We start from the raw sequence: 26,267 nt of genomic DNA, 5'->3' as shown, positions 1-26,267 counted from the left end.
CTGGCTGGTCGGTTAGAAGGCCCCAGGAGGTAGAGATAAGGACTAACAATTCTCCAAGCTACTTTCTTTGCCCAAAGAAGGCGAGACAAGTGAGAACTGACTACCAGGGGACAAAATGTAGAAGCGAGCACTTTGTTTTCCGGCACACTGGTAGGATCTCTTCAACTGTTCTCACCCACTCACTGAACCCTCACCCAAAGCAGGCCAATGAAGAGTTGGCCGGTCAGGCCTTCCTCTCAGACTGAGCCCTTTTTCCTCCATTCCTCCTTCCTCCACCTCCGGGGTAGAGGCTCGTGAGAAACTACGGCCAGGGTCCCACCACTTGCAGCTCCAGTCTAGGCTGGTTGCCTAGAAGTCAGTGTGACGCTGAGAACTCTAATCGCCACGTCGGATCTCGGGAGGAGACGGCAGAGCAGGTGAACGAGGCGGGAGGGAACCGGTTCCTGGTCGGTGGGGAAGGGCGAAGCGAGGGCGTGAGGCACGGGAGGGACGCGCGAGGTAAGCAACACGAGGAGCGGCCACAGCCGCCCAGCTCCCCGGGATCACCTTGCGCTGACCTAGTTCAGCGCCCAAGGCAGGAGGGGGCGGCCAAGGAGGAGGGCGGGGAGGTGGGGGTGGGCGGGGCTTTGTCCAGGGGCGGAGCTTCAGAGCGTGCTCTTCCCGGGAGCTCGCCTGTGATTCGCCCAGACACCCGAGCCGGAAGCGGCCGGGGAGGCGTTGGCGGCCGCGCACGTGGTGACGTGCGAGGGAGTGCGGCGCGAGAGCGCGCGGCGGCAGCGGCGGCGGCAGTGTGTCCCGGACGCGCGTGGAGGTCGGTCGCTCAGAGCTGCTGGGCGCGTCGTGGGGCGAGCGAGTTCTCTGCGAGTCCCCCGTGGTCTACCGGTGCCCGCAGCCTCCAGCCCGGTCGCCCCGCGCCCCTTCCCGCGCCTTCCGCCTGCAGCCCGTCGAAGCTCTGGAGATGAATTTCGCCATCTCTTCAGAGATGACCCAGGTACGCGGGCGCCGTGGGAGGAAGAGGGAGGGCGGGGTGGGGAAGATGGTGGTTGTGCGGGGCGTCCCGCTCTCCCGGGGGAAGCGGGTGCCGCGGGGCTCCCTGCTCGCACAGTTGCCGGTTCGCGTGGGCCGCGCGCGGTGGTCCGGGACCTCGCTCCGCCGGGGCGGGGACCGTCAGGCTTCAGCGCGGGGTGGCGGAGGTCCCTGGGACCTTGCCCCGCGGGTCGCTAGGAAGGGTGACTCGCCGGAAGGGAGCGGCGGCGGCCACCACGGAGCGTGGGCATCGTCTCCCGCTGTCAGTAGCGGGTCCCGGCTGCGAGTCGGGACTCCGCGCGCTAAGACTTCCCGCGGCCCGCGTGTGGGAACACGAAGCCGGCCTCCTTAGAGCACATCGGCTCCCGGGGCTTGGCGTGGGGTGGCACGGAGTCCCTGGTCGCCGTGGACCGCAGGGTCCTTTGTTCCAGCTCCACGTTGCCCGCTTTTCTTGCCAAGCGCGGGGAGAAGGAGGCGGGAGGAGCGAGGGAGCGGCTGCCCTGACGTGTCAGCTCTGAGTGACTGCGCTGCCGGCCAATCGCGGCCGGGGGTGTGCGGGCGCGGGCGCCTCTCTGCCCGCCGAGAGCGCGCCCCAGGCCTGCAGCGCGGGGTCCCCGAGCGGCGCCCGGGCGCCGGCTCCACGCTTTCTGAAAGACATAGGTGGAGAGCGTGGTTTTTGTGTGCTCACCCTTTTTTGTGAAGGACCTCGTTGTAGGTTCCCGATAGGAAGATATCGGGGAATGTCAGAGTGGAGGTTTAACCACGGAGATCTGACAGCCCACCCCCAACTTCAGAACTGTTTTTGCCCTTACCCTCAAGACGTAGTAGACAATTATTTCGGACAGCAGACATTTCAATCAAAAAGAAATCGGGCGTCCTAAAAGGGAACGTTACGCTTAATGACTGTAGTGGAGTTTAGGACACCCGACATCAAGTTCTTCGAAGTTTTTGTTGTGGTCTCCCGCATTGCCCATACGCCATAACTTTTGAAAGTCTAGTATACAAGCGCACCATGGATATATATATATATATATTTTAATCCTGACACCAGTAGTTGATATAGGGGAAATACTGATGAGAAAATAGTTCCAGGTTGAAGCCTGCTATAAACCTTATATCATTAAAATGTGGAGGGTTTTTGTTTTGTTTTTCGAGACAGGGTTTCTCTGTAGTTTTGGAGCCTATCATGGAACTGGCCTCGAACTCACAGAGATCCCCCTGCTTCTACCTCCCTAGTGCTGGGACTAAAGGAGTAGGGCACCATCGCCCCGCCCTGCTATCATAAAAATGTTAAAGGTGTAGTTAAGCCTGACTGTAAACACTGACTGGGAGAATTGGGTTGAAACCAGTATGTTCTAATGCCACCAGCAGGCATTATATCAAACGCCTAGACGTTGATGACTTTGTTACAAGGTCTGGATTAGCTTTCCTCTGATTTTTCTTAGTTAACGTAAAATCCCAGATTAATAAGCAGATACCCATTTCTATAAGCTGTCTTAATTTATACTTCTACCTTTGTTCTTTACAAAGATAAAGCATTTTAGGTTTTACGTTAGGGTTAAATTAGTGGGTGGTTTGTCTTCTTGCTTTTATTGGTGGGATTGGTGGGATCTTTCATTTCTTTCTTGAATGTTTTAGGTATCATTCAAATGTAGTTTTTCAAATAAGTTTCTTTGAACGTCTTGGCCAGTGATACTGATGTGACGTGACTCACCCAAAAGAATTTTTTTTTTTTTTTTTTTTTGGTTTTTCGAGACAGGGTTTCTCTGTGGTTTTGGAGCCTGTCCTGGAACTAGCTCTTGTAGACCAGGCTGGTCTTGAACTCACAGAGATCGCCTGCCTCTGCCTCCCGAGTGCTAGGATTAAAGGCGTGCACCACCACTGCCCGGCTCTCACCCAAAAGAATTCTTAGCTTTTTAGCAGTGTGCTCTTATACTGCAGGTTGAGTATCTTCCTTTCTTCTGTTGGCGTTAAAGTATTATTGGTCTACAGAGCAAATTTCAGGACAGGCTCCAAAGCTACTTGAAAAACCAAAAAAAAAAAAAAGGGTGTGTGTGTGTATACACACATACATACATACATAATACATTGTAACTGGAGTGATTTCTGCGATTTTATTGAACTTGTAAATGTCAGTGACCACCTTGTTAATGTTTCTAACCCTCCAACAGTATTCTTTACACTTTGATGTCAGCTTGGACGTCCAACAAGTACCTTAGTGTTAAAACATCCCAAACTGTTCTTTTTCCTACCTGTTTTCCTCTATGCAATATCTAAAAATGACTTGCTGATAGCCAGATTGATACAGAATCTTCATTTAAGTGTCTTGTATCCTATGTTTTCCCAGGTATGCCCCCTCCACACCCCTTCTCAAATACCCTTTCTTGAGTTCTTAATCTGGTGTCCATACTTAGCATTGTTTAAGCCTTAAAATAAGTTGGTTACTTCCTCTCCCACCAGTACCATGTGCATCCTGCAATCTACCACCTATTGAAACCAGAATAGCTGCAGTTTCTGGAATATGTGTGCTGTCACACCTTCCCTTCCCCTTTGCTTCAGCTGTTTTCTCTGCTTTATTTGACCTCAAACATTTGAGGCTGCAAAATTGAGCTAACTCAGGCCGGGCGATGGTGGCACACGCCTTTAATCCCAGCACTTGGGAGGCAGAGGCAGGCAGATCTCTGTGAGTTTGAGACCAGCCTGGTCTACAGAGCTAGTGCCAGGACAGGCTCCAAAAAACCACAGAGAAACCCTGTCTCGAAAAAAAAAAAAAAAAAAAAGAAAAGAAAAAAAACTTAAAAAAAAGAAAATTGAGCTAACTCCATTTGTTCTAAGCATTTTATTCCAGGTTGTGTCTGCCATGTTTAGCGTCACAAATGTTTGTAACTCAGTGGTTAAGTGCTTGTCTGATATTCATGGGGCCCTGGGTTTAATCCAGCCCTGGGGCGGGAATTCTTAAATTACTTTATAATTAACTGTCTTGGAAAAAAATTATCTTTAAACTTAAATATTGGTGGTTTACCTTGAGCTCTTAGCAATGTTTTGAAATGTGATGTTTCCTTTTGCTTAGTGGAGGGTGGTGAATGCTTTGCATGCTGTTTTCACAGCTCTGTAAAAACCTGTTGGATTATGCTTCACTTAAACTAATCTTGTGGGCTGTAGGAACGAACTCTCGAATTCTGAATAGTAAAAGCAAGTCCTTGAATGTGTTTAGCAGCATATATTCCTTTTGACCCCAATTTCAGTCTTAAAAATAGACTAGTTCAAACTGTTTTACAAAACAAAGTAAGTTTTATATTATTACATGACTTTGAAATGCTTGAGCCTTGGTTTGACTTTTGAAAGACAAAATTTATCTCCGTTTTTAGATGTGATTAGTTATTGTGCATGAACTTTATATACAAAATAAGAAATGTGAAACTTGATACTTTGTTTTTTAAAAATTTTATATGTGTGAATGTTTTGCCTGCATTTATTTATACACTCCATAGGGGACGCCTGATGTCCAGAGTCCAGAAGGCATCTGATACACCCCAGTTTAACCTTCATTAAAGTGAATATGAACTTTCATAAACAAGTTTGCATTAATTGAAATATCATTAGGACTTGAGCTAGCTTTTAAATCAAATGCAGTTGTAATGTTTGGTAGATGGTGACAAAGGTGGAGTTCATATTAAGGTTTTTCCTTGAGTCTCACGTAGCAGCCCTAGGCTGGCCTTGAAACTCACTGCACAACTCAAGCTGTCTTTGAACTCTTAATCCTCCCATTTCATTCCAAGTACTAGGAATGTTGTGTGCTATAGGCTTGTGTGCTATCATGCCCATCTCTTATGTTAAGATCTTAATAGGTAAAAAGTTGGACACTAAATAAAAAGGCCTTATTCTTTCACAAAATTCAAAATGACACTGTACAAGTGCTTATGCCAGAATTACCTCAAAAATTCTCTACGAAGTTTTCTCTTTAATGACTATAGTAATTTTAGTGCCCCCTTCCATAAATCTAAGCTAGACCATCCAAATAACTGTCAAAATAATAAACACTGATCCAGAAGTTGACTCTTTGAGAGGACCCAGGATCAATGTCTGGTCACATGTCTGTAATTCCAGTTCCAGCATACTGACTGCCTCCTTCTGGCCTCTGAGGTCACTGCACACATTGTACATTGACATGCTGGCAAAACAAACTACACATAAAATAAAAAGATAAAATCTTACAGTCAAATTTAAAGAATAATAAACATGCGTTTTATTCTTGGTTAGGTCAAAACAAGTTTTCAGACATACACTGAGTAAAACTGATTCAAATTTAAAATGTTTATAAATCTCTTATGTGTTTGTTCTGTGTGTGCAGGGGGGGGATGGGATTACCTGTTTTCAGGGAACGTTTGTTAAACTAGCTTCATAAGAAAGGGTAGAAATTGTAAAGAAGATATCAACATTATATGATGGCATGACAGTTTGGTCTAGTTTTTTTTTTTTTAAAGATTTATTTATTTATTATGTATACAATATTCTGCCTCCATGTATGCCCACATGCCAGAGGAGGGCGCCAGATCTCATTACAGATGGTTGTAAGCCACCATGTGGTTGCTGGGAATTGAACTCAGGACCTCTGGAAGAGCAGACAGTGTTCTAAACCACTGAGCCATCTCTCCAGCCCCTAGTTTTTGTTTTTAAGACAGTCTCATGCAACATAGGCTGGCATCAAAAATGAACAGGGCAAGCCTGATGGTGGTGGTACACGCCTTTAATCCGGGCATTGGGGAGCAGAACCAGAAGGATCTGAGTTCAGGGACCGCCTGGTCTACAGAGCAAGTTCCAGGACAGCCAAGGCTACAGAGAAACCCTAAATCAAAAACAAACAAGGCAGAGGATTTGCCTGGAAGCAGAGCACAGAACAGATAATTCTCACAGTCATGCAAACCTTCAGAGAAGGTTCTGAGTGTGAAGACTGGGCACACTGCTTCCTAGATCTAGGGACTTGGCAAAGGCTCCATGGCTAGAAGAGTTCATCTGTCAGGGATTGGTTGTCTGTCTTGAGTTTTCCAGGTAGAGAGGGAACTTGAAACAGAGGCAGGGGTGAACTGGCAAGCACTTTGGAGAACAGGTAAGTCTGGCTTGTGTGTGTCTGGGATTAGGAGTGATTTCTTGACTGCTAAAGCAGACATCTCCTGTTTGCATATTAATATTAGCTGGAATCTAATAGTAAAGATTTTTAGTTTATATTTGTCCTTTATTTCTCAAGCTAGCATATCCCTCTTGAACAATAAGAGAGGATTTTTTTTTTTTTTTTTGAGAGAGTTTCTCTGTAACTTTGGAACCTGTCCTGGAACTAGCTTTATGTAGACCAGGCTGGCCTTGAAGTCACAGAGATCCAAGTGCTGGGATTAAAGGCGTGTGCCACCACTGCCTGGCCTGAGAAAGGATTTTTAAGAAAAAAAAAATCATTTTTGAGTATTTGCATGTTACATGAAAAGGAATTGTTTGTATGTAGTTTGATTTTTTAAATATAGTGTAAATTTATTTTGCCATTTTGTATGATTTATTTTCTAGATGAATGGCAGACTGATTCCTGTGAATATCTAACTTACATATGCTATTGTTACAGATTATGATGCATGATTATCACAGAAGAAATTCATGTCTATAGCTTTAAAGGACTTGATTACATCATTTTCAAGCCTGATAGTTTTGGAACCACCATTAAAGCATAAGACATCTACCTTCATACAACCACCTCTCTTCACACCTTAACGAAGTGTTTTGTTTCAACACTCCTTTGTCTTGGGTCATTTGCATCCCCATTTCTCATCAGTAATAGTTGGTAAGTGAATATTCTGGATGTCTAGCATTAACAGTGTTGGGGGACGGGCAGGGCTTGGGAGCTGGTTCTTTGGGAAAAGGCACTTTTTGCACAAGCCTGGCAACCTGAGTTTGATCCTTGAACTCAGGTAAAGGTGGAAGGAAAGAATGGATCAAACAAAGTTGCCGTTGACTTATATACACTAGGGTTGGGGCATGTTTTTCCCCCACATAATAATATATTATATTAATATGTATAATTATATTAATATGCATAATTATAACATGTATAATATGTATATACTAATATATTATATATTATTATATATATTAAGACACAGGCTTTCCAAAATTGTACTGAGTATAGAATCACCTCTCAATGTTTAAAGGGGCAGAGAGGTTCCTAATCATTTAACTAAGAAAACATTAAAAACATTTATTATAGTGTGTGCATACGTGCGAGTGACAGAGTGAGTGAGTGGTAGGTGGAGTATTGAGGTCAGAAGACAAGTTAAAAGAGTTTCCTTTTTCCATGTGGGTCCTGGGGGGTTCAACTCAAGTCATCAGGCTTGGTTCTAAGCACCTTTACCTTTTTAGCCATCTTGTAGGCACCTGAAAAGCATTTTTATCATTTTTTTAAATAAAATATAAATATTATTCTTTTCTCTTTCCTCCATTAGTTTTCCTTTCTGTAAACTATTTTGACTTTAAGTTGCCTTAAATTGAAGCCTTAAAGCATGCTACTACTTTTTGTGGTGTTTTATGTAGTCACTAGTTTCATAAGCTAGGTTGAAAAACATTTTTGAGGACATTAGGGTAGAGGTGTAGCTCAGTGGAAGTGCCTGATTAGCATTTTGAGGCCCTAGGTTCTGTTTCCAGGGTTATATCTGGGAAATGGTATCTTTACAAAGGTTTTGCCAGGAGTAGGAGCACACAATCCCATCCTCTGGTAAAGGAAGGGGGATTGAGGAGGTCAGGGCCAGTCCCAAGTGCATTCTGAATTTAAGCAAGACTGAACTGTATGAGATGTATCAAAAAGAATGAACATTGATTTCTTTTTATCTGAGAGTAAAGGAAGGACAGCAACCAAGTCCAGAAGAGTCTATGTTCACTCTTAAGTCACTCTTAAGTCTATAGGTTTTGGCAGGACAACGTTCATTCTCCTCCTTTAGAAGGAATGTATGTCAGGCATGACTGTTGATGTTCACTGCTGTATGAGCACTTCTAAGACCTTGGGTCAGAGTCAGGGCAAAGCTTGAGCACCCTGAACCAGTGTTGTTTCAGCCAGGTTTTTCTGTGGTGAATTTTTTGGTGTGTTGGTAAGAGAATTTGGGTATAAAGATGTTTTATGTTTGAAAACACACGCACACACATTATTCTTGAAACAGGGTCTCACGTGTAACCTGGCTGGCATTGAACTCCTTGTGCAGACCAGACCAATCTGAAATTCCAGTATCTACCTGCTTCTTTGCCTCCCTGACTGAAAATAAAATTTAAAAAAAAACTATTTACATGTAAAATAATTAGCTTTTTTTTCCTGTTTAGCCAAATTTATAAGGAAAAATGATTCCCAATGGATATTTGATGTTTGAAGATGAAAATTTTATTGAATCTTCTGTTGCCAAATTAAATGCCCTAAGGAAAAGTGGTCAGTTCTGTGATGTTCGACTTCAGGTATTTAAACTCAATTTATTATTTTTTGTTACTAAAAAGGTGAACTTCAAAAAAGCCATAAGTTAGACTTTCCCCTCTAAGCAGGCATTTAATGAGATGAATAGGTTGTTTTTGAGATTTTACTTTTTCTTTTATATGTATGGGTGTTTTGCCTGTGTGTGTGTGTATGTCTTTGTACCATATATGTACAGTGCCCGAGGAGGTGAAAAGAGGATGTAGGATTCCCAGGAACTGGAATTATGGATGGTTGTGAGCCATCGTGTGGGTGCTGGTCCCCAGGAAGAGCAGCCAGTGTGCTCTTAACTGTTGAGATATTTTTCCGGCTGTGAGATGACTTTTTTAAAGACTGTTTTAACTAGAAATAGGAGACCGGGGAAGCTAGTATGTTAATTAGCTAGAGGAGTATATAGTCCACAAGACTTCTCACTTCAGTTTTCTTTATTTCAGGTCTGTGGTCATGAGATGTTAGCACACAGGGCTGTCCTGGCTTGCTGCAGCCCGTATCTGTTTGAAATCTTTAATAGTGACAGTGACCCTCATGGAGTTTCTCACGTGAAGTTGGATGATCTCAATCCAGAAGCTGTTGAAGTCTTGCTGAATTATGCATACACTGCTCAGTGAGTACCTTCAAATGGACCAGAAAATCAGAGAATAGAAAGATACTGAATTTTAAAGCCTTGGTATTACAACTTTTATTTAAAGACTTTTTTGTTTTTAAAGGTTGAAAGCTGATAAAGAGTTAGTAAAAGATGTTTATTCTGCAGCAAAGAAGTTGAAGATGGACCGAGTAAAGCAGGTAGACTATTAGATGTTGTGGCCATAGTAGACTAGAAGGGTGTTCTGTGGGGTTAGAATGTAGAAATTGTCTGAAAATATTTTATTGGACTGTGAAAAAAATTTTACTCAGAATTTGGAAATTCTGTCCCTTCCCCTCTTAACTGAGTATGTTGGTTTTGATGCTTAGGATTTCGTAATGTAGAAGTGATCACCTGCCTCTTGACTGCAGTTTCCTCTGGCATAATGGCAATGCCAGAGTCTTTCTCAATGAATTTTCCACTCAATTTTTTTGTGTTTAAACTACTTGTATGTCTTTTGTGATGATGACATAGTATTGGTAAATCAAATTAGACAAAACGCTATATCTCTTCTACAATGGGTATATTTATTTTTGACAGTATGTAAAATAGCATTACTTGTAATAAAGGGTTACTACACAGAACTATAGCTTGGCCTTAACATGAACCTTTCTGGCTTGAGCATAGTCTGAGATCAGTTTCAAGATTTTATGTTCACCCTACAGCAATGTGAAATCTGTTATGGAATTAAACTGGTATATTGACAATATCTGATGGCATGAGTTAATGTGTATGTGTATGTTCTACACACATGTGAGAAGGTACCTGCAGAGACCAGAAGACAGTGAGTCCCCAGGAGCTAGAGCTACCAATGACTGTGTTACCTGCCTTATGTGGGTGCTGGAAACAAAGCACGGAGCTCTTGTAAAAGCAGCAAGTACTCTTACCCACCGAGCCATCTCTCTAGCACCCCCAGTCGCTGGAATTTTAAGCAGAGAAGGCAGCATTGAATAAGGGCCAGCAAACCAAATAATTTCTTAAAGGACTAGTGTTTTTTTTTTCCTAAAAGTTTTATGAAGAATAGCTATGTAGATTCAATATATTATCTATGCTTTGTAGTCACTGACAAGAGCTACAATGTGACAGACAAAATGGCTGGCCCATAACCTAAAGCGCATGTTGCTTTTGCAGAGGATTCATGTTCAGTTGGTTCTGGGCACCCACAAGATGGCTCATAACCATCTGTAAATCTGGTTCCAGAGGTTTTTATAATGCCCTCTTCTGGTAAGCAAACGTACACGCAGGCAAAAACATCCATACATATAAAATGAAAATAAATCTTTTTATAAAAGAATCCTATGATTAGGTCAGCAAGATGGCTCAGGAGGTAAGGGTTTGTTAAGCATCGGTGACCTGATTTCTAACCCATGCAAAAAGTAGAAGCAGGGAACCCATCCACACAGTTGTCTTCTGATCTCCATGCATGCACCACTTCATAAATGCACACACGTACACCCGTAGAATAAATCTTAGTCAAAATCCCATGATGCACATGTGGTTTCACATTGCAGCTTCTTCCTACTACAGATGTTCTTTTTCAAAATTATTTCCTGATTCTCTTCCCTTCTGCTATATTACATGTGCGCTGAACAGTCAGCTTCTCTACTGTTGTGCCCACTTACATCTAGCCTTCCAGAGAGCCGTATGTGGCTGCTACTGTTGAAAACACCCAGAACCTGCTCTGCATTTGCCACATCTGCTGTTACACAAGTTAATGTTACACATTCTTATGTGGTGTCTTTAATGTTTCTCATTGGCCTTTTGTTGTTTGGTTTTATTTTCAGACATCTTGATACTACTACAGGCCAGGCTGGGTTTAAATTTAGATGTCTCCTATCAGCCTTGCAAGTGTACCAGATTCTAGGCATCTGTACACCACCATACCATACTCACATCATTTGTTACTTGTGCTGTCCCGTGGTTAAGTTCAATGCTATCCCATTGTTTAGTTTGATTTGACTCATCTTTGTATTTCATGTGGTGTTTACATATTGACATTAAATATTCAATAAACTATGTAAATGGCACATCTATCTGTATTTCTTTTCCAAGGTCTGTGGGGATTATCTACTATCTAGAATGGATGTTACTAGCTGCATCTCTTACCGAAATTTTGCAAGTTGTATGGGAGACTCCCGTTTGTTGAATAAGGTTGATGCTTACATTCAGGAGCATTTGTTACAAATTTCAGAAGAGGAGGAATTTCTTAAGCTTCCGAGACTAAAGGTAAGGAGCAGGCCAGATACAATACAGATAGATTGATATTCTATAGCTGCAGACACAGTCTTTGTCAAGTGAATAAGGGTTACAGTAATGCTAATAACATTTTAGTGGTTGTTACTCTTAGTGTAATGAGTTTCTGCTTCCCAGTTTGTTTACTTCCTTTATGTAGGCTTACTGATTTTCCTGCAAATTAGAGAAAATTTATGGAATGCAGCTTTTTTAATACAATATTTTTTCTTTTTTAATACTTTTTTATTGATGTTTATTGAGCTCTACATTTTTCTCTGCTCCCTGCCCTGCCTCTCCCCTCCCTCCTTCAAATCCTCCCCCAAGGTCCCCATGCTCCCAATTTACCCAGGAGATCTTGTCTTTTTCTACTTTCTACTTTCCATGTAGATTAGATCTATGTATGTCTCTCTTAGTGTCTGTATTATTGTCTAAGTTCTTTGGGATTGTGGTTTTGTAGGCTGGCTTTCTTTGCTTTATGTTTAAAAACCACCAGTGAGTGAGTACAATACAATATTTTTGAGAATTTTTTTTAAAAAGCATACAATATATTTTAACATTCATTCCCAGGTCCACACTTAACTTTATATATTTTGGGGGGGGGGGCTGTTTGTGCTATTAGTGTGTGGGTGTGGGGCCATCCCACAGCCTGAGAGGAACCTCCATCCCCAGAAACCATCAGCTGTTGGTAGCTCATAAACTAGTGGTGGAACTCCTGAACCTTGCTCCACTGCCCTAGGAATACAGCTTTTATTATGAAACTGAGACTGAAGCTCAGAACTAGAATTTCAAAGCTGACATGAATGTCACTAGTTTTTGTTTTATTTATAATTCTAGTTGGAGGTAATGCTTGAAGATAATGTCTGCTTGCCCAGCAATGGCAAATTGTATACAAAGGTAATCAACTGGGTGCAGCGTAGCATCTGGGAGAATGGAGACAGCCTGGAAGAGCTCATGGAAGAGGTTAGTTTTAAAGTAAATGGGATCCAACAGTTCTTACAAATTATTTTTGCTATAACATGAAGGATTCCCTTTCACTTTTATTTTATAACCATGACCCTAAAGAATTTAAATTTTGCTATAGGTACCCCTAAGCTGAGAAACAGGGGGGGTGTCCAGGTGAGCTGAATGAACCGTTCAGTTTGGTTTTCCGCTTTTCTTTTTTTTTTTCCTTTTTTTCTTTGCTTATTATGTGCTGTTAACTTTCTTTAAAGTAGCATGTAACTTGCTTTAGAAATGGGAGGTGGTACTGACATTTTCTGTAGATTCTTAATTTTTCTTCACAGGTTTTTGCTTTAAGTATGACAAGTAGGTAAAGCTTCTAATGGTTGTTCCTCCCCATTGGTTTATCTCCCCATAGGTTTATTAACAAAACTAGGATCCCCAAGACTGAAGAGCCAAGAAGAAACCTCGAGTGTATTGACACGTAAAGAAGCAGCAGTCCTGCCCCATTTCTCCTAAGAAAAGTCCGCTGTGGGCAGAGGACGATGATGATTTAATGGTGTTTACTCCTTTACAGGGTTCTTACTCTAAAGCTTTGTGGTTTTCAATGGTGTTGTTCATACATACAGTCAATTAACTTGGGGCTACTTTTTAAAATACATAAAATTTGATGGAAAAGTTGGGACTAGTCCATGTGATGGTTGGAGCAGTGGAGTGTATCATTCCACAGAAGCCCGCCATGATCAGTAAAGTGTATCTACTCTGTTAAGCCTCAGTCACTACCATTACTGCATTCTAAAAAGGCGAGCAGGTGCTCTTTCAATTCTGTGCCTTCCCACGTGGGAATCAGATGCATTGGTCATGTATTTGCATCTGTGGAGGAAGATTGCAACCTGCATTTGTTTCTTTATGTGTTTTTCTTGACATTACCTACAGGAGAGAAGTACATTTATTCAAACCATGCCATTTATCTCCAGAGGTGTAAACTATTTAATGTTTTATTGTAAATATGTATATTTAAGAATATATGTGTTGTACTATGCCTTTTTTTCTTAATGTCATATAATAGAAGCTATGAAAACAATGAAGATTTCTTTCAAGCCAATCAAGCCAAGGACTCTCCAGCCAGTATTAGAAGATTTTGTATTTGATTTTAATTTTTTTTGTTTTGTTTTGTTTTTGTTTTGCTTTTTACATTTTTACCACCATGACATGTGTTTTTCTTTACTTCGGGATCCTGCCAGAGTAAGATGTCAAGAAGCACACTGGAGGTTACCTTGAGGCGATTGTAATCTGCATACTAGCGAGTAGCCATGGTGACAGTAGCCACATGGGTGTTCTGTTGCTGTTTTGCAGGTTCAAACCTTGTACTACTCAGCTGATCACAAGCTGCTTGATGGGAACCCACTAGATGGACAGGCTGAGGTGTTTGGCAGTGATGATGACCACATTCAGTTTGTGCAGGTACACATTGCACAGTCTGAGGTAACCTCAGGTTAAAATTAAACTGGAAAATTTTATAGCTTTCTTAAATTTTCCTTTAATAAAGGAAAGTGGACGAATTTCATTGTTATAACTGGACAGAGACATTTTGGGGGGAAAACAAGCATATTTTACAGCTTTCAGCATCTTTGCCACACCAGTCAGTAGACGCTAACTCAGCAAATTAGATAAACCCATTTACACCTTTGCTCTCAAAATACAGTTCACGACTAGTGTAATAAGAACAGTAAAAATGAAGCATTATATTAGGTTTTTGTTATTTTGGTTAGATTTTTTTTTAAAAGTTGTTTGTAATACGCATGACTAATAGAACCAGTTTTAAAAACAAAGTAGTCTTAGATTGTCAATGGCTGTGAAAGAAATTTTGACTATTTTCTTTAATGACTAAACTCATTAAATAGAAATGGTATCATGATTTATAATGTTAAGTTTATACAATGTTGATCAAGTGTTACAATGTGATCTGGATGTTTCTTGGGCAAAATGTATTAAAACAGTATAGTTCCATTGTGCTGATTGAGTTACTTTTGTAACCTTTTATTAAACACATACTTAATTCAAATTCCTTTTTAACAATAGAGAACAAACATCTGAGGTATATGAACAATTTTAACTCATGGACACTGACAGTATAAAGAAAAGTAACGCCTTTGATTGTTTTTGTGTGTTGGAGATGAAATCCAGTGCCCTGCATATACTTCGCCTTTCAACACTGAGGAACACACCAGCAGCCCCATAATTGTGAATGTCACAGTGAGCTAGACAGTAAATCATGCTCTTATAGAAAATAGAATTCGAGTGCCCCAGACAGCGCTTTCCTCTTACCTCTTTTCAGTCACCACCCTATACTGTCCAAAGAAAGACAGTGTCCTAACCTGGGACACAAACATACTTTGCCTGTTTAGAATTTTTATAAAGCAGTCATGCTATGTGCATTCCTTTTATTTGGCTTTAGCTCAGCATTGTGAAGGGATATGCTAGAGAGTAAACCTGAATCAGTATTTCCTTTACAAGTTGGGTCAGTGCTAATGGACTGACTTGTGTGCTTGTTAGTAGATGGTAGCTGTCTGGTATCCTGTGGTAGCAGTAGGTATTTCTAAAGAATTGGAGACTTGAGTTAGCCAAAAGCTCTGTTTGTGTTTGTACTTGGAGCATCTGGGGTTGTTTTCTCTGTTAACTGTAAAGAGCGTAAGTGAACACTTAGAAAAGTCGATTTTCTAATGGCAGAAGAGTAAATGTCAGTCAGTGGCAGGTTATGATGCCTGGTGTGAGTCCACAGCATATGTAGCTTCTGTTCCAGCACCTTACCAAGGTGGGAAAACATAGTCTGAGAAAAGGCGTCTGCCATGAGAAGGCCTGAAGGGGGGCCTATGGTGGATCTGAGGTGGAGGGCAACATGTAGAGCAGGCTTAGGATTTAGAGGCTTTGTCTTAGAGAAGCAGATAAAAGATTATCTGCACAAGGGTGCTGCTCGTGGGGTGGCGGTCTAGACTGGAAAGTAAGCATGTACAACTGGTGCTTTTTCCTGTAGGTGACAAGAAGAGTTATTTTGAGGCTGCAAAATTAAGCTAACTCAGGCCGGGCGATGGTGGCGCACGCCTTTAATCCCAGCACTTGGGAGGCAGAGGCAGGCGGATCTCTGTGAGTTCCGAGACCAGCCTGGTCTACAAGAGCTAGTTCCAGGACAGGCTCCAAAACCACAGGGAAACCCTGTCTCGAAAAAACCATATGCCAAATAAATGCTCCACAATTGAGCTAAGCTATTTGCACAGCAAGAATTTAGACAAGAATACTATATTTTTAATATTTATATAATATATAAATAATAATATATAATAATTTAATACATATATTAAAAATTAATTTTGAAAGTTTAGAGAGATGTCTAATAATGTTGACATTATTAATTATAGCAAATGGCTAATTGTTAGATATATATCTCTGGACTATATGGTCCCAAGAGATTTGCATTTTTTAACTTTGTAAAACTGTTGACTTAGGCTTTTTTTTTTTTTAATGATCAGACACAGAGGGTAAAGCTTGTAAGAGCAGTTTGGAGACTATTGCAGGTTTAAGTTTTCAAGGGGCTTAATAATCTAAAGACACTGGGGATTAAGATAGGGATGAATTCTGTTTGTGTAAGATTTTGAGGACTTGTGTATCAGGCGTATTTGTTAAGTTATGCCATTTGCATTCATATGTTCATTGTCTCAGTTATAGCATATGTTAGAGTGGGTTTACTGCTTGTAAAGCATTGTCTGTTTGTTATTTTGTGATACTTATGGCCTTTCTACAGATTGAGGTAGAGATTTTATTGTATCTTGTAATGATCTTTAAAAGTTTTTTTTTTTAACTGTTGCTTTTTATTTCGGCCAGCAATGTACGTTTCCATTAGAAACTGTACATGTTTGTGCTGTCTGTTCCCCAGGTACTGAAATGTGGTGCCAGTTCTTTTCATGGTAGACATCTTAAGGTTCGGTATCGCTGTGTAGTTCAGGCTGGGATTATGGGTGTGTATCACTAACATACCCAGCACTCATGATTCTATGTGATTCTTCTTCTAGGAAGTGGGCAGGGGCTAAGGTAGTTGAAAGCCATCTACAAAAGAAGCTCATATACAAGCATGTGAATTGTCTAAGAATCATTTGTTACCATTCCTATAATTTTGTGAATGGTTCTTTTAGTATTACTTTATTTCTGATTACTCTTATGTATGTGTTTAGTAATAGGCAACCCTAAAACGTACACTTACCTGCTTCAACAATTGACACTCTCTCCTATACAATGCTTTCAGCGAGGTTGGCAGAATCTGTGTGTGCTCACTCTTGGCTGACATTGTATGAAGGATGCTTCTATTACAGTTTGGTTAGGTTGACAGTTTTGTGCATTGAACAGATATATATATATATATTTTTTTTCTCTTTCCTGTTCCCACATTGAGATATCATCCTGGTCCATAACATGTGTTTCTGAATTATTTAAATTGCTCTTTTTTCAGCAGCAGTTGTGTAGATATAGCTGTTTCGTTTTAAGTGGTGGTATTAGTGCGGCGGGGATTTGTCAGCTGGAAAGTTGGTTTGTGTTCAGTTTAATGTGCTGTGTGTTGTGTAGGTGGAAGGCGCTCAGTGTATCAGCACTGTTGCACAATAGCTCAGGAACAAAGGTACAGCAGGAATGCTCACTGGCTAGGTTTCTGTAGCTGCCTTTTGATTTTGCAGAAAAAGCCACCCCGTGAGAATGGCCATAAGCAGATAAGTGGCAGTTCCACTGGATGTCTCTCTTCTCCAAATGCTTCAGTGCAAAGCCCTAAGCATGAGTGGAAAATCGTTGCTTCAGAAAAGACTTCAAGTAAGTTTCTCTTCAGTTTATCTATTTGTAAGGATAGTTGTCAGATTACTTTGAGATTGACTAAGGACAAACTCAGAGCAATGACATTTGGAAAACCAAGAATGTTCTGATCTGGAGACTGGAATACAATACCCCAAGTATTAGTAGTTCATGGTAAACACAGAGTTTTTGTGTTCACAGATAACACTTACTTGTGCCTGGCTGTGCTGGATGGTACATTCTGTGTCATTTTCCTTCATGGGCGGAACAGTCCACAGAGCTCACCAACAAGTACTCCAAAACTGAGCAAGAGTTTAAGCTTTGAGATGCAGCCAGATGAGCTCTTAGAAAAGCCCATGTCTCCCATGCAGTATGCGCGGTCTGGGCTAGGGACAGCAGAGATGAATGGCAAACTCATAGCTGCAGGTAAGATGAGAACGATGAGTGTGGCAGACAGGCCTGAAGATGAGCATTTATATTGACTTGAGGCATGAGGGCTGGAGGATTCAATATGCTTTATTTCAAAGCAGAAATAACATTGCTATTGAATAGCCTAACTTTGGTTAGAGGAGATCCGTGTCTGTTTTAAATTAAATGGGGGGTGGTGCTAGGGCTTGAACCCAGGCCTCAGTGCTTGCTATACTAAGTGCTGTAGTACACCTATATGTTTAAACTACAGATTCCTAATTTTCAAGGCAGACTAAGCAATGTTACTCCTTGACTCTTAGGAATGTTAAATACTTTCCTCATTGGGCACATTGCTTTTAAAGACATCCCGGTGGGGCCTAGTTACATAGTTTTTAATCTTGGCACTTGGGAGACAAAATAAGAGGATCATAACTGTTAAGACCAGCCTGGGAGACACATTTTAAGGTTTTTATGACTCTTATCAGGTGGTTACAACAGAGAGGAATGCCTTCGAACAGTTGAATGCTATGATCCACATACAGATCATTGGTCCTTCCTTGCTCCCATGAGAACACCAAGAGCCCGCTTTCAAATGGCTGTGCTAATGGTAAGCACAGTATGCTGTAAAAACAACCCTTTTAGCTTTTTTTTTCCCCTTAGAACTTCCCAGGGGAAATTCTCACATATTATTTTTGACATAGGGACAGCTCTATGTGGTGGGTGGATCAAATGGACACTCAGATGACCTGAGTTGTGGAGAAATGTATGATCCAAGCATTGATGACTGGACCCCTGTTCCAGAGTTGAGAACTAACCGTTGTAATGCAGGTAATGATACTTCTCTTCTGAGACAGCCAGTGTTTTAGTCCTGGTGATTAAATTACTAACACGTCTTTCACTGTCCTAGGAGTATGTGCTCTGGATGGGAAATTGTACATCGTTGGGGGCTCTGATCCATATGGTCAAAAAGGCCTGAAAAATTGTGATGTATTTGATCCTATAACAAAGTCGTGGACAAGCTGTGCTCCTCTTAACATTCGTAAGTTGGTCTGTTTTGTTTTGGGGGTATAGGGTTTTACTATGTATTTCTGGCTAGCTTGGAACTTTCTGTGTAGCCCAAACTGGCTGGCCTTGAACTTACAGTTCTTACTAAAGATTTTAAATTAATAGATTTTTTTTCCTTTTTTTTTTTTTTTTTTTTTTTTAGGTAGACACCAGTCTGCAGTTTGTGAACTTGGTGGTTATTTGTATATAATTGGAGGTGCAGAGTCTTGGAATTGTCTGAATACAGTAGAGCGATACAATCCTGAAAATAACACCTGGACCTTAATTGCACCCATGAATGTGGCTAGGCGAGGAGCTGGAGTCGCTGTTCTTGATGGTGAGTATCCAGACTTGGAGAAGTAAATAGTATGAAGTGATAAGCGTTAGTTCCCAAATTCCAAGAAGGGTCACTTGTACACTTATATACAGATCACAGGGGCTTGTGAAATGGCTTAGCAGGTTGAATGCCCCAGATTCAATGGAGTTGGATTCCCCGGAACCCATGTTAAAATGGAAGGCGAGAGCTCACTCCACATAGTTGTCCTCTGACCTCTGCATGTGCTCTGTAGCATGTACATACTTGAACCCATGTCACACACACAGTCATGATCTTTTTAAATTCACATGCACTCTTCTTGTGACACAGAGGGAAAACATTCCTAAGTATCTGACATAACTTAAATATATTCATTTCCCCATTTCTTGGTGGATTTTTTTTTTTTTTTTTTTTTTTTTTTGGTTTTTCGAGGCAGGGTTTCTCTGTGGCTTTGGAGCCTGTCCTAGAACTAGCTCTGTAGACCAGGTTGGTCTCGAACTCACAGAGATTCGCCTGCCTCTGCCTCTCGAGTGCTGGGATTAAAGGCGTGCGCCACCTTTGGTATTCTTAACCAACTTCCAAATTTCCCTCTGTGAGCTGTATCCATAATTCAGCCTTGGATTTTGAGTTGACTTTTCTTCTTTTAAGGATAGTGATTTTTAAGAATTTTATTTCAAAGCATAATAAGTCTCTCCAACAGTAAGTTTTGTTTTGTAGACAGTGTCCTTTCACTGAGTCTTTATTGATTGTTTTACTGCCTTTTTATATAATTAGTTAACATCATTGGAAACAAAGCTGAATCATATCAGGATTGTGGCTCAGCCAGCATGCATTAAGTATGCTGATATAGTAGTTAGCAGCTCCTGACCCTGAACCTCAGCCTTTTGTGAACCCTGTCAGTGTAGTTACAGCTGCATTCATGCAAGCTGGCTAAATGATAGAAGAGAAAATAATGAATGTAAGAATGAGTGAAGTGTTTTCCCAATGGAGTTTTATTACTGAGTTTTTGTTACAGTTTATTCACACGCTACTTTGCATAGAACTTGAAAGTAGTCATAAGTATTTGTGAAAGTGACATTCATACCAAAAATTGTATGCAAATGAAAGCTCTAAGGTGAGTCATCTAGTCTGTTTTCTGTAACTTTTTGCAGTGAACCAGGGCCTCACTTTTGCTGGACAAGTGTTCACACACACACACACACACACACACACACACACACACAGCCCCTCTGCAACAACTTTAACAGAACTGTGCTAGTTTGTCACTCACATCTTTAGGCAAGTTTTCTACCTTCTTTATATCTCTTAATTCTTTGTGAAATAATCACAATAGTTAATTGCCAGAGAATGTGGGAGATGTACTTAAGATGGTTCTGTTTCTGCCCTTCCTGTAGTTGCCTAAGTTTCTGAAGGAATGGATTATTATTGTCCATTTAGCTCATCTTATACCTATGGTTTCCAGTATCCTTGCCACAATTACACAGACCTTTCTTTTTATAAGGCAAAATCTCACTATGTAGCCCAGGCTGACCTCAAACTGGTAGTCCATCATTTCCTAAATGATGACATTACAAGTCAAATAAGTTAAATACCTACATAGGTATTTAATTAAAACTTTTTTTTTTAAAAAAAAAAAAAACAGAATGGACAGATATTTCTACATAAACCTATTGGGAGTTTTAGGTTTTGGGTTTTTCTTTTTCTGAGCCTCTTATACTGACTGTCTTGTTTCTTTTTAAGGGAAACTGTTCGTTGGTGGTGGCTTTGATGGTTCTCATGCCATCAGTTGTGTGGAGATGTATGATCCAACTAAAAATGAATGGAAGATGATGGGAAATATGACTTCACCAAGAAGCAATGCTGGGATCACCACTGTAGGGAACACCATTTATGCAGTAGGAGGATTTGATGGCAATGAATTCCTGAATACGGTGGAAGTCTATAACCTTGAGTCAAATGAGTGGAGCCCTTACACAAAAATTTTCCAGTTTTAACAAATTTTAAGAACCCAAACTAACAGGCTTAGTGATGTAATTGTGTTTAGTAGAGGTACACATGTGAATAAGGAGGGTGGGTGGGGTAGATGTTGCTAACAGCAACACAAAGCTTTTGCATATTGCATATTATTAAAATGCTGTACATACTTTTGTGTTTGGAAAGGAATGCAAAGATGAAGGTCTGTTTGTGTATTCTCAAGGTGTCTTTAGTTATTTTACTTCTTGAAGGTTGATACTGTAAAAGAATAAACCACAAATTGATTGGGAACATCATTTCAAGTCCTTGCTCCTCCACATTTGTTTGCCTATTTGCACATTAAATGACTTTTCCCTCCTCCAGTCTATCTTTAGGGGCAAGATGGTAGGGTTTAAAGTAGGCAGTTGGATTTTTTAAGGGCCCTTTTTCAATAACTGGAACACTCGATAATCAGATACTTATTTAAATAGATAACAATGTCTATTTTTGTTTTTATTAAAAGAAAGTTGACATGCCTACCAATATTTAGTCTTTTATGATTACATTTTTATAACTTTTTATATTCTCAGCAGAGTCCTTTATCTGTTGAAGTAAAATACGACAGATCCAAGCAGAGTGGCAGTGAAGGATGCAAGCGGGGTATTTCTTTTAAATGCTCAGAATGCAAATGTAAGCATTTGCCGTAGCTGTACTTTTTCTTTTCTATTTGAGAATGCAGTATCAATGTTTATTTGGATGGAATTGCTGAACAGTAACATGGTAATAATTCAAACTTGGGTTTGATGAATTACTTGACTGACTCAGATTAGGACTTTTAACCTGTCTTTATTATTTATCACTAACAAAGCAATTGTAAGTGGAAGCCTTTGATTGAAAAAAATTAAACTATTGGGTTTGTGAATGCACCCTTTTTCAGAACTGTTTTGTTCAGTTTTCTTAGATTAATACTGTTTGGGATGACTTGGTGTCACCTAACTTATGGTGCCCAAATGAGCAAATCCTAATGCTTGCTGCAGATGCAAACACATTAAAGGTACTTTGCAGTAAATTCTTGCACTGTGGGATTAATGTCCAAATGTGGTTTGTTACTCGATTCATTCATTACTTACAGTGTGGGTGTCTCATCCCCCCAGTTAAGGATGAGCTTATAGTATTAGTGGAAAATACTTGCCATATCTGAAGTAAGGGATGGTGTGAGGTTTGTGTTTTATAGAAACACTGACTTGGGGTATCAGTTATCACCTCATTTCTCTGGCATACAACCATCAGGAAAGTCAGTCCACCTACTACGTACTTTTCCTGGTTTGATTTTGGATTAAACTTGTTTGGCAGGTTAGCAGATCTGATGTGGTCTAATGACTATTCCTAAAACAGATCTCTGTACTCTTGTTCAGTCATGAAATAAAGTTTCGAGTTGAGGGTCTTAAAAAAAAAAAAATCAATTCTCATGCTGGGCGGTGATGGTGCATGCCTTTAATCCCAGCACTTGGAGGCACAGGCAGGCGGATCTCTGAGTCCGAGACCAGACCAGGCTCCAAAGCTACAGAGAAACCCTGTCTTGAAAAAAATACAAAAAAAGAAAAACAAAAGCAAATCAGTTCCCACTGCATAAGAAATATGCTTCAGGGGGCTGGTAAGATGGCTCAGTGGTTAAGAGCACTGCCTGCTCTTCCAAAGGTCCTGAGTTCAATTCCCGGCAACCACATGGTGGCTCACAGCCATCTGTAATGACATCTGGTGCCCTCTTCTGGCCTGCAGACATACAGACAGACAGAATGCTGTATACATAATATTTAAATATTTAAAAAAAAAGAAATATGCTTCATGAAAGTTTGCCTAAATTCACTGTTGGTGACAGAATGGAATTTGTTGCCTAAAAGCATGCTTTTAAAGAAGAAACAATAACCTATCTCAATACTAAAACAACCAGATAGTGCTCAGCAACCAACTAGTGTTTAACCTACATTTGAAACTTGTATTTTTTTTTTAAGATTTATTATGTATACAACATTCTGCCTCCATGTATGCCTGCACACCAGAGGAGGGCGCCAGACCTCATTACAGATGGTTGTGAGCCACCATGTGGTTGCTGGGAATTGAACTCAGGCCCTCTGGAAGAGCAGCCAGTGCTCTTAACCACTGAGCCATCTTACCAGCCCCCAACTTGTATTTTCTTTAGGTACAGAAAAAATGGCATTGTCTGCATAAAAATCAGAGGTTTATGTTATTATGTGGTCTGGAATAATTTTAAAATACTATTGTCAATACCACATTTTTCAGTGCTTGTGTGTGTGTGTATAGCTAGCCTGGAACTTACTATCTAGTCCCGGAACTTACTATATATTATCATATTATCCAGGCTGATCTTGAACTCACAGATCTTTCTGCCCCTGCCTCCTGAGTGCCAGGATTAAATGTGTATGTCACCATGCTTAGTGATGCCATACCTTTTTAAATATTTCATTTTATTTTTTATGTGTGTAAATATGTATGTGTAGTGCATGTGTGTAATGCCCACAGAGGTCAAAAAGGTGTCAGATCATTTGGAACTAGAATTATATATGGATGGTTGTGGGCCAACACGGGGGTGCCGAGAGCCAAAAGACAGGATCTCATAAGGTAGCACTCACTAGCTGGTCTCTTGTCTCCACCTCCCAAATGCTAGGATTAAGGGCACGCAGCCCCAACACTCAACTGAGTTTTTATTACGACTTTTAATGAGTGCTCTATTGTTTATAGAGTAGCTTAACATTGTTCAGTGTTTTAGTTCTCTAAAGACAATCATAGGGAAGAATGTGGTAGAATGCAAGAATGCTTAGAAGCCTATTGTAATCCCAGCTAGGTGGAGAGGGGGGGAAAGAATACATAGTTGAGATTGGATTAGCTATGCCACACACAGCTTTATGTTATTTTTGTGATTTTGTTTCAGTTTTATATATGGGGATGTTTTATCTGCATATATGCCTGTGTTGCAGGTGCATGCCAGCCAGAAGCCAAAAGTGGGGTTCAGTGTTCTGGAACTGAAGTTATAGGTGATTGTGAGCTATCAGTCTTGTTTTATAGCTGTGGCTAACCTCTGGAAATGACTGTTTAGACCAGGCTGGTCTCAGACTTGTGGGAATCTTACCTTTTCCTTCTGAATACCTGGACTACAGGTGTGAGCCACCATGCCTGACCTCTGTGGATTGTGTGTGTGTACAAGGGGTCAACATGGACTGTATTCCTGTCACTTCCTGAGACAAGGTCACTCCGTGAACCTTTTTTTTTTTAATTTATTTATTATGTATACAATATATTGTGTCTATATGCCTGTAGGCCAGAAGAGGGCACCAGACCTCATTACAGATGGTTGTGAGCCACCATGTGGTTGCTGGGAATTGAACTCAGGACCTTTGGAAGAGTAGGCAATGCTCTTAACCACTGAGCCATCTTCTCTCCAGCCCCACTCAGTGAACCTTGCTCACTGACTCAGCTAGACTGTCTAGCAAAGCCTCAGGGATTCTCCTGTCTGCTTTCCCTGTCCTGGAATTACAGGTTTGCACCATTACTGGCATTCTCACTGGAGTGCTGGATATCATACTCTGGTCCTCAAATCAGCATGGCCAGCCTTCACCAAATACCTAACCCTACCTCAAATTTAAAAAAATAAAATTCTATACTGGAGAAATGGCTTAGAGGTTAAGAGTACCTACTGCTTTTATAGAGAGCAGATTTGATTCCCAGGACTCATGTGTTGGTTCACAACTGTCTGCACAGTTCCAGGGTATACACTGCCCACTTTTGACTTCTATGGACACCAGACACATAACTGGCACACACACATACATGCAGACAAAATAGTTATACACATAATTTTCCCGACCTAATTCTATAAAAACAGATCTATTTCCTTCCTTGAGAGGACATTCTAGTTTGGACCCCGGCACTAGTTGGGGCCAAAGAAAACTGACTAAAGAATTGGAATATGTAACACTGGACTAGCACAAGACTTGGACAACTGAGGCTACAGATCACAACTTCATGAATAGCTGTTTCACATTGACATTGCAGATCTTGGATGGTATCAGAGAAGTCCAGGAGACAGACCCAAATGTTACTTTCTCAATATTTTGAATGTTATCTCAATGGAGCAGTTTTCTCAGTCAACTCATGTTCTTGTAGTCCCTTGGTCAACTCTGAGCCAAGGTCATAGTGTTCATATTTCCGACTTGACAACATCCTGTCCCACCTGTGCTTTTCAACCATGAATCACGACAGTCCTCCTTTACTCTGTATTCAGAAAATCTATACAATACGAAGTGCCACTCACAGCACTTGCAACCCAGAGACTAGACAAGCCAGCCAGTAGTTTGATTGCTCTTAGGATCTTTTGCTAATCAACCCACTAGAGTGATTAACCCTCCATGTAAAAGGGAACTACACTATCCTATGTTTAATTCAGTATGACCAGTTGTATCAGTGTTGACAAATTGACGACTTAGACTTGAAAGCTCTATGGTATGCACTAGTGACAAGCCACTTAATAAACTGAAATCATTGCATCTCTATCAGATCCTGGAATGTACCCCATAAAGACATTCTTCTGGAGTCAAAGCACCTCAAATTTTGCCTAAGGGACTTAACACTATGTACTGCATTAAAGGGTGTGATACCTGTAAACTGACAGGAGAATCCCTGGGGCTTGCTTGACTAGTCTAGCTGAGTCAGCAAGATGAAGGTTCACTAAGGGAACATTTTTCAGGAAGTGACTCCATCACTCTCCACCTTACTTTCGAGATAGTGTCTGGCCAGTGAGCTCTGGGAGTCTTAATGTCTCTGCCTCCATAGCATGAGGATTATAGGCAGATGCTGCTTTGCCTGGCTCTTTATATGGAAGTTGGGAATCTAAATTCAGATCCTCATGCTTCAGAGCAAGCAACATGGTAGTGCATGCCTGTAATGCTAGCCTTAATGAGACCAAAGCAGGAAAAGTGCCATAAGCTCAAGGTCAAACTGACCTATCAGGCCAGCTAGAGGTGTAGTCTATCAGTCTTAAAAAACCAAGGAAGGCAGGGCGGTGGTGGCGCACGCCATTAATCCCAGCACTCAGAGGCAGAGGCAGGTGGATCTCTGTGAGTTCGAGGCCAGCCTGGACTACAAGAGCTAGTTCCAGGACAGGCTCCAAAAAGCTACAGAGAAACCCTGTCTCGAAAAATCAAAAAAAAAAAAAAAAAACAAGGAAGACCTGCCACGCTGACTCTCCTAGCCATCGAGAGGTTCATGGTCCTGCTACAACAGTCAACTGTCTACAAACCAAAACATGGTTTTTTTCACCCTGCAAACATAAAAAATAGGATCTGCTCAGCAGATCCAACACCACTACTACATATCCAGAATCAATTCTTTTT

General features: G+C 41.0%; 1 protein-coding gene across 5 annotated transcripts; it reads left to right on the top strand.

The window, feature by feature from the left end:
* Nucleotides 1–694: 694 nt before the first annotated feature.
* Nucleotides 695–21,785, top strand: Ivns1abp (influenza virus NS1A binding protein). 5 transcript variants are annotated; one of them, XM_050162908.1, is made up of 15 exons: nt 712–991; nt 6,635–6,850; nt 8,374–8,502; nt 8,950–9,119; nt 9,223–9,298; nt 11,190–11,363; nt 12,204–12,329; nt 13,665–13,793; nt 17,030–17,159; nt 17,340–17,564; nt 18,032–18,153; nt 18,248–18,374; nt 18,454–18,585; nt 18,754–18,927; nt 20,647–21,785. In XM_050162908.1, exons 3-15 carry the CDS (start codon nt 8,392–8,394, stop codon nt 20,898–20,900), a joined length of 1,950 nt encoding a protein of 649 aa, XP_050018865.1. In that variant the 5' UTR covers nt 712–991; nt 6,635–6,850; nt 8,374–8,391; the 3' UTR covers nt 20,901–21,785. The 5 variants fall into 5 exon arrangements, with proteins under 5 accessions (XP_050018869.1, XP_050018865.1, XP_050018866.1 ...); XM_050162909.1 differs by having other exon boundaries at nt 714–991; nt 13,665–13,772; XM_050162911.1 differs by lacking the exons at nt 712–991; nt 6,635–6,850; nt 8,374–8,502; ... (2 more) ...; nt 11,190–11,363; nt 12,204–12,329 and adding an exon at nt 12,727–12,867 and having other exon boundaries at nt 13,665–13,772.
* The last annotated feature ends 4,482 nt before the right edge of the window (nt 21,786–26,267 follow it).

Source organism: Alexandromys fortis, unplaced genomic scaffold (genome assembly GCF_014885135.2).
Source record: "Alexandromys fortis isolate MF-2015 unplaced genomic scaffold, M_Fortis_MF-2015_v1.1 scaffold_126, whole genome shotgun sequence".
NCBI classification, from domain to species: domain Eukaryota; kingdom Metazoa; phylum Chordata; class Mammalia; order Rodentia; family Cricetidae; genus Alexandromys; species Alexandromys fortis.
The sequence above is the reverse complement of the archived record's forward strand: the minus strand, read 5'-3'. Positions and strand labels throughout refer to the sequence as shown.